Source organism: Oryza sativa, chromosome 10 (assembly GCF_034140825.1).
Source record: "Oryza sativa Japonica Group chromosome 10, ASM3414082v1".
In the NCBI taxonomy this organism is placed as follows: domain Eukaryota; kingdom Viridiplantae; phylum Streptophyta; class Magnoliopsida; order Poales; family Poaceae; genus Oryza; species Oryza sativa.
The window spans coordinates 1,956,885-1,965,190 of record NC_089044.1 but is presented as its reverse complement, the minus strand read 5'-3'; the positions used below and the strand labels follow the sequence as shown (position 1 = coordinate 1,965,190).

General features: G+C 44.4%; 1 protein-coding gene across 3 annotated transcripts; it reads left to right on the top strand.

The window, feature by feature from the left end:
- The first annotated feature begins 300 nt into the window (after nt 1–300).
- On the top strand, nt 301–7,976 carry LOC9270570 (disease resistance protein Pik-2-like). 3 transcript variants are annotated; one of them, XM_015759408.3, is made up of 3 exons: nt 301–513; nt 1,588–2,573; nt 5,531–7,976. In XM_015759408.3, exons 2-3 carry the CDS (start codon nt 1,606–1,608, stop codon nt 7,632–7,634), a joined length of 3,072 nt encoding a protein of 1,023 aa, XP_015614894.1. In that variant the 5' UTR covers nt 301–513; nt 1,588–1,605; the 3' UTR covers nt 7,635–7,976. The 3 variants fall into 3 exon arrangements, with proteins under 3 accessions (XP_015614894.1, XP_025876642.1, XP_015614893.2); XM_026020857.2 differs by having other exon boundaries at nt 306–513; nt 1,597–2,573; XM_015759407.3 differs by having other exon boundaries at nt 352–513; nt 1,521–2,573.
- Nucleotides 7,977–8,306: the final 330 nt, after the last annotated feature.

The following is an 8,306-nucleotide window of genomic DNA, read 5'->3' as shown; positions in this document are numbered from 1 at the left end:
GGTGCTATAGTAAATATTTGCTAATGACGGATTAATTGGATTTAATAGATTCGTCTCGCATTTTACAGACGGAATCTGTAATTTATTTTATTATTAGTCTAAGTTTAATACTTTAAATGTGTATCCGTATAGTTAAAATTTTTTTTACCAAAACAACTAAACACGGCCACTGTGTGAGCTAGCCATTGACTTGACGCCCTTAGAAGAAGACCAAAACGTTTCATAAAATAAAAACAAAACAGGAGCGAGACAACAGCTACTCAAATTTCGAGAACGCTTATTTTTTGTTAATGGACATTTGGGTATATTAATTAGCCCATGCCGCAGGTGCGTCCCTCCTCTGCACCCAAAACTGGAGCCCCTCCGCTTCTCTATCACTTGAGCGATCTGAGACTGAGATCTGAGACTGAGAGCGCCTTCCTTTGTTCTTCCCCCCCCGTTGAGCCAGCTAACAAGATCGCTCATGCTCTTGCCGGCCGGTGAACAACTATTTTCCTTGAGCTAACTTACAAGGTACTACGTACTATGTGATTGGAATTAATTTTACTTTCCGTATTTGCAAGCAAGAACTAAAGTTGTTGTCGGGTAGTTTGTTTTATTTATTGAGTACTCTGTGTATCAATGATAATCCAGTTATGGATATTCTAGTCTAGTTCGAAATATTCTCCGCATCTACTGGTGCCTAAATTGTTGGCGCTAGAAGCCGCGGTGATTGCTAGGTTTGCTTACTCGATGTCGAACAATCTATTCCTCGCCAGATTGGACTCAGGAAGAGCTTGAGCTTGGCATAGTTCCAGATTCTCAAGAAATTAATATTTCTCCATACATGAAAGTGTTTCTTCGGTGAACTAGAAATACTTTTTTTGCATCCTGTTTCTCTAGTTTATTTGTTGGCCTTTTCATTCCTCAGTGTGTCTATGTGAGTAAGAGGAGGTGATTCATCTCACAAATCATATTGGGTCAAGCTGCTGCACAGCTTGTATGATAATTAGGAATATTTCTCCTATCTTATCAAGTGAATCAGAAACCAAAGTTCCAGCTTCAGAGTTTCTTGGGTTACTGACGAGAAAAGAAACTGCACCCAGAACACAAGCACTACCAAGGGAGCCTGAAAGAAGATATTTCAAAGAAGATTGTATTAGCATTTTAGTGTGTAAAAACTTCAGCACAGCTATTGCTATAATTTGCATAGGTTCTTGAATTGGTACTTGACAAGCTAAGAACGGTATCAGCTAAATCTACCAGTTTGCAAACTTCAGCCGTAAGACTGAGTAACTACAAGCTAGGCGATTGCTAACTATTAGTTTCACTAGCAGGTTCATGGCTGCTAATAGGTGACAACAACCATCTATTAGCATCCTATTAGGAGATGGATCAGAACAACCTTTGCTAATAATTAGCTAGCTAACTATTGGTACCAGTGGATCCAAAAAAAAAAAAAACCGATAATTTATAGCTCGCGCAATCGTCCCGATGTGATTCATCATACATTTTGATTAAGATCTTTTTTATATGTTCAGCTGGTCCTGTACATTGGCAATTCACTCTGACCTTGTGTTTGCTTGCTGTTTATACACTGCATTGAAGAACATAAAGAACACGAAGATGGAGTTGGTGGTTGGTGCTTCGACTGCCACCATGGACTCTCTCCTGGGCAAGCTGGGCAACCTTCTCGCCCAGGAGTATGATCTGATCAGGGGCGTCCGTGGTGACATCCAGTACATCAGTGACGAGCTCGCCAGCATGAAGGCCTTCCTTCTTGACCTCGCCCGGGAAGACCCTGACAACAGGAAGAAGCACTGGATGAAGCAGATCCGCGACATGGCATATGACTGTGAGGACTGCATAGATGACTTTGCTCACCGCCTCCCCAACGATTCCTTGGATGCAAAATGCTGCCCCTGGATAGTCACACTAGTGTATGACCTCTGGACGTTCGGGCCTCGCCGTGAGATTGCATCCAGTATTGCTGAGCTTAAGGTCCGGGCGCAGCTGATTGCTGACCGACGCATAAGATACGGAGTGGAAAATCCAAATACCCAAAAAGGCAAGGGCCCGCCCGATGCGACGTCTTATGACATTGCTGAGGATCAGCTCGCAAGCCATGAGCTTGGTATGAATGAGCCTGTAGGGATGGAGAAGGCCATGAAGGATCTTGAGGAGTGGGTGGACGGCACTGCTTGTCAGGAGCCTGCTGTTGTGTCCATTGTTGGATTTGGGGGTGTGGGGAAGACCACCATTGCCATGGCATTGTACAAGAAAGTCATGTATCAATTTGATTGCCGGGCGTGGGTTACTGTGTCCCAGAACTATGACCTTGATGCCGTACTCAATGATATTCTCAAGCAAATAGACCCAGATTACAGGCAGCAATGCAGCAGCAAGACTGGAACCTCTGAGAATATCAAGACACTGGCACGCTTTGGAAGCAAATTGAAGCGAGACGTGCAGCGCACAGGAAGTCTCCGTCAAAGCAGCCCTCGCAGTATTGAGGAGACCTCCAATCTAAAGCGCACAGAAACCACCGACAACAAACTCGAAAGCCAAATAAAGAAGCTCCTGGATAAAAAGAGGTGTGTACATCCATCCATCCATCTATCTATATCTATATCTATATCTATATACTAAAAGTTCATTAAACTTTCTACAAACGCTAGCTCTCAAACCGCCACGTGGTGCTCCTACAAAGACTTCTAGACCGCCACATGGCACTATCTAATCTCACCGTCGATTTTTATTTAAATTGATGGACATGATACTTTAGACAGTTAGATTAGATCTATTATTAAAAAGGTGATAGTTTTTTCTCCAAATAACATATTTAACTGGTGGCTGGGAAAAGGAAAGAGAACATAAATATATGTACGTTAATACAATCGAAAAAAAATCAAATAAAGCTTCCTACTGTTAGCCGGAAGAAAAAAATAGGGGGAAAGCTACGGATCGGACGTCCGGAGATTTGCAAATCTCTGGACAATGTTTCACTGTATATTAAATAATGTTGCAATGTTTCATCGCTCGAAAAAAAATGTTTCAACGTGAAATCTCCCAGACGATGTTCACAGTATGTTGAATGAATGTTGCAATGTTTCATTGCTCAAAAAAAATGTTTCAACACGAATTGTTTCTTGATGTTTTATCTTTGAGGAATGTTTCACTGCTTTATCGAAGATGTTTCACTGCATTATCGAACATGTTTCAATCGAATGCAACACTAAAAAACATTGTCTGCAACAACAAAAAACCAATATATGCAACATCCCGAAGAGACCAAATGCAACATCCAGTATTGATTTAAGAAACATCCAGAAAAATACGGATTGCAACATCATGGACACACTATGTGCAACAAAAAAACATGTGGTGTGCAACAAAATGCACAAATCACCCTCCGAGGGGGATGGGGAAGCAAGCCCCTCTCACCTCAGTCGCAGTCTGCACGGCCTCGTCAGCCTCGGTGGTTCCTACCCGCCGCCGCCGCAGCAGTGGGGCCGCGATGAAGTCAGGAACTCGCCAAGCCGCCGACGGCAGGAGCTGCGCCCGGAGCGTCTGCGCCGTCGCGCGCCTGGCGAAGGCGAGCGACAAGGCGGCGGAGGACGGCTGGCGCGGATCCCGAACAGGAGACGACGGCGGTGGCGGATCCCGCTATTTTTAAACCATTAGATTAGATTTATTTAAAATACATCCCATGTAACCTCCCCGAATAAAAAAAATCCCGTGAATAGTTGTATGTATACATACGTACTTCCCTCCGTATTTTAATGTATAACGTCGTTGGCTTTTTAACCAACGTTTGACCATTTGTCTTATTCAATTTTTTTGTGTAAATATAAAAATATTGTGCATCGTGCAACTCCCCATCACCCAAATCCAAGAACACATCCATCAACATCAACAACAACATTTCTCACAATCTCACCATCCACCCAACAACAACAAAAAGAGACAGTAGTGAATCAACAACAACAACAACACATTTCTGTTGCTCGCCATCCAACAACACATTCAAAAACACCACAAAATCAAAAATCAATCAAGGAGGCAGCCCACTGCACCTTCGTGGGGGCCTCCTGCCACGCCCAGCCTCCACCTCCGCCAACGTCCACTACACCCGGCCTCCTCCACCACCACCGTCGGATCTGGCCGCCCCCAAGCTCCGGTGGTCAGGGCGGCGCCGGATTTGGCTGCCTGGAGCGCTGATGGGATGAGGGTGGGATGGAGAGTTGGAGCGGCTGCGCCGGATCTGGCCGCCCTTGAGCACCGGTGTGGTGGGGGGGTGCCAGATCTGCCCGCTCCGAGTGCCGATGGGAAGGGGGTGGGACGGAGAGGAGGAGCAGCGGTGCCGGATCTGGCCGCCGATGAGCGCCGGTGTGGTGGGGGTGCCGGATCTAGCCACCCCCTAGCACCAGTGGGGTGGGGGGGGGGGCGGGCGTGCCGGATCTAGCCGCTCTGAGCGCTAATGGGAAGGGGTGGGACGGAGGGGAGGAGCAGCGGCGCCGGATCTGGCCACCCGCGAGCGCCGGTGGCTGGTGGGAAGGAACGAGAGGAGGAGGTGGCCAGTGGCCTTCCCACACTGTCGCTGCCGGTGGAGGAGGTAGAGAAGGAGGTGAGGGGAAATGGGAGGAGGAGGAGGGGAAAGGTGAGGGGAAAGGCGAGACAGAGAATGAGCGGTGGTGGGAGGTGCGGGAGAAGATAAGGACTAGAAAAAAAAAATCCTCGCTCGTCTCTATTAAAGTTCCGGTTATTTTATAAACCGGCACTTTTAACCTCTATGTAGGTACCGTTTTAGTTTAAAAAACCAGCACTTATGATATAGGTGCCGGTTTTCTTTAGAACCGGCACATGTAGTTACTAAAAGGTGTGGGTTTTCTATTTTGTCACTCCGCAGAGTTGGGAAAAGTTTTATAGGTGCCGGTTGTAATATTTCTAGCACCTATAGTGTCAACATCTATTTGAAGTTTTGTAGTAGTTTCTCAAACTACATCAATCATATTAGGCTATATAAATTGATCCATACTTTTAGTGGAGCTTCCTGTCCCACCCAATTCATCCTCGAATAAACCATGATAATATATATGCAATTAAAATAAAGAAAAATACCTTAGTTTTACTTTACACTTACTTTTCATTGGCATGTTTTCTAAAGAAAATAAATCTACCTTCTTTTCAAATGATGAAGACGATTATAAATAATTGCTCATAGATATTACTTAAATATGATATAATATAAAGTTCAGAGGTTAGAAAATTATAAAAGCAATTAATGCTGATGAAAACAATTTACAGAGAAATCATGGTAGATGTTCTCCGGTTAATATTTCGCTCTTATAAGTATCTCAAACTTACCATGTGATGCATGTCTGCGCATTCACGCGGGCTACCTTCCTAGTTTAAATCATTTGCTTTATTCCTTATTATTTTGTGTACGTGGTGGCACATTATGTATGTTTGTAGTTTTCAATTTATAAGCTTGTTACTGGATGATGGACTCTTCGTCTACCTCACATTGTCGTCTTCTTTTTGTTGCCAGGTATATAATCCTGGTTGACGACATATGGTCTGCAAAAACATGGAAAACAATATCAGATTATTTGTTGCTAACTGATAATAAAGAGCGCAGTAGAATAATAGTTACTTCAAGATTTCAAGCGGTTGGTTCGACCTGCTGCCGGCCAGAAAACAAGGATCTATTGTATCCGATTAGTTTCCTCAGTCCTCGTGATTCCAAGGAGCTATTCAACCGAAGTGTTTCTGAATCCAAAAGCACCAAAGATAGACACAAGGTACAGAACAATGTCCCTGGTGATTTATGGAAAAGGTGTGGGGGTCAGCCTTTGGCCATAGTTACCATGGCTGGTCTAGTGGCGTGCAACCAAGACCAGCCAAAGAGTTACTGGGCTGGACTTCACAAATTATTGCCAGAAGAGGTTTCTATTACTGCTGGGGCTCAGGAACAAGAAACTTCTCTCAATTTGGATGGGGTTACAAGGATACTTGATTGTTGCTACAATAATTTGCCTGGATATCTCAGAACCTGCTTACTGTACTTGGCAATATTTCCAAAGGGTTGGAAAATTAGTAGGAAGTGTCTGTCCAGGCGATGGATTGCTGAAGGTTTTGTCAATGCAAAGCAAGGGCTGACGGCGGAGGAAGTTGCGGAATCATACTTCAATCATATTTTAAGAAGAAAGTTGATACGTCCTGTGGAGCACAGCAGCAACGGGAAACTAAAAACCTTTCAAGTTCATGACATGGTTCTTGACTATATTGTGACCAAGGCAAGAGAAGAGAATTTTATTACTGTGGTTGGTGGTCATCTGATGATGATAGCACCCAGTAATAACAAAGTCCGTCGGCTTTCCATGCAGAGCAGCAGTTCCAAGCATGGAGATTCAACAAAAGGCATGAATCTGTCACAAGTTCGGTCACTGACCGTTTTCGGGAGCCTCACCCAGCTTCCATTCCATGCTTTCAATGACAGAATAATACAAGTCCTGGATTTTCAAGGACTGAAGGGATTCAAGAACAGGCATATGAAACACATTTGTAAGATGTTTGTGCTGAAGTATTTGAGCCTCCGAGGGACGGATATTACCCATGTTCCGCCGACGATTGTGAAGCTCGAGTATTTGGAAACTCTTGACATAAGAGAAACACGTGTTAAAGAGCTGCCGAAAGAAGTAGAGCAGCTAAAACTAATCAGCAGAATACTTGGTGGGAGTAAAAACAAAAACCCACGGAAAGGGTTGAGGCTGCCTCAAGAAAAAAGTAAGAAGCAGCAACACAAAAGTATGTTGACCCAAGATAAAGAGAAGGAAGGAATGAAAGCACTCCGGATACTGTCTGGGATCAAGATCGATGAGACAACAGCTGTAGCAGGCCTTCATCAATTGACGGGTCTAAAGAAGCTTACTATTTACAAGCTCAAGCTCAACCCAGAGGAACCGGGCACAAGGAAAATCTTGACAGAACTACGCTCTTCTATTGAGTATCTTTGCAGCTGTGGTCTCCAGACTTTGGCGATCAATGAGGAAGGTCAATCTAATTTTATCAACTCCTTGGGTAACATGTCCGCACCCCCAAGATATCTTGTTGCCCTTGAGCTTTCCGGCATGTTGAAAAAACCCCCAGGTTGGATCAAGACACTACGGACATTGAGCAAGCTAACTCTGTCTCTAACAGTTCTCCGGACAGATACTCTAGAGCACCTCCGTGCCCTGCCGCTGTTTTCTCTTACCTTTTCTTTCTCATTTGGTGAGATGGAGAAGGATCAGGACAAAAAGATGAAGGACATCATCGAGGACAACAAATCACTGTCCGATGGGGAGATCTTTGTTCCAGGTGAAGGATTCAAGAGTCTTAAGCTACTTCGCTTCTTTGCACCTCTTGTTCCAAAGCTAGGCTTCTGTCACAATGCAATGCCAGCCCTTGAGATGATTGAGATGCAGTTTCAAGCGTTTGAAGGCCTATTTGGCATTGACACGCTAGGAAATCTCAAAGGGGTGCGCCTCAGAGAAGCTAAACCAAGAGAAGAGGATAAGCAAACCGCTCAAATAAATGACCTGTTGGTACGAGATTTGAAAGATAGCACTGAGGGACTGAAGGTAATCATTGATCACACATTCACTTCTTGAAAGGTCGAAAGATATTGGTGCTACCGCACCGACCAATCGTTCTCAGAACCTCGGTCTTTGCCATCGAGTTTATATATATTGTTACGGTTCTTGCATTGGTTGTATGAAAATAAATAGGGATGCCGTAGTATGCATCTACATCCCATGGAACTCATATATGTTGCGTTTGTTTTTGCTCTGCTATGTTAGTATTGCTGTGATGTTTGGTTATTGCTATTACAGTGTTGATGATACCTGAAGTTTGTTGGGTCCTTGTTTCTACATAAAGGGAGGACCCTCGAAGGGACCATTTTATAACCCATTTGTTGCATCGGTTTTATGATATTTCTTGTTTGTCCTCAACGGAAGCTTGTTTTTTTCTTGAGAAATTTTTACAATGGTTGAAACAAATACAGATCATCCAGCGGGAGAAATCGAATGGTGTAAAAATAGGAGCTACCCACTTAAAAGTACCTAAAATGGGTAGCCCAGTACCAAAATGAGAGTGGGCCAGATCGAGAGTGACCATGGACAGCTCTGTGAGACCGTGATCCTCTGGTCGGCCGACGACGATGACGCCGGTGCGTTGAGCTAGCTCCCCATTGTGCCCTTCCTTGCCGTACACCTCGGCGGTGGCATCCAGGCACTGCAACTAATCGATAACGAGGTCGTTCATGGGTTCATGTTGCTCTC

Excerpts from the sequence above, each read along its gene's own strand:
- LOC9270570 (XM_015759408.3), top strand. The coding sequence starts at position 1,606 with ATGGAGTTGGTGGTTGGTGCTTCGACTGCCACCATGGACTCTCTCCTG. Across the intron at positions 2,574-5,530 it reads AAGCTCCTGGATAAAAAGAG|GTATATAATCCTGGTTGACG; the intron begins GTGTGTACATCC and ends TTTTGTTGCCAG.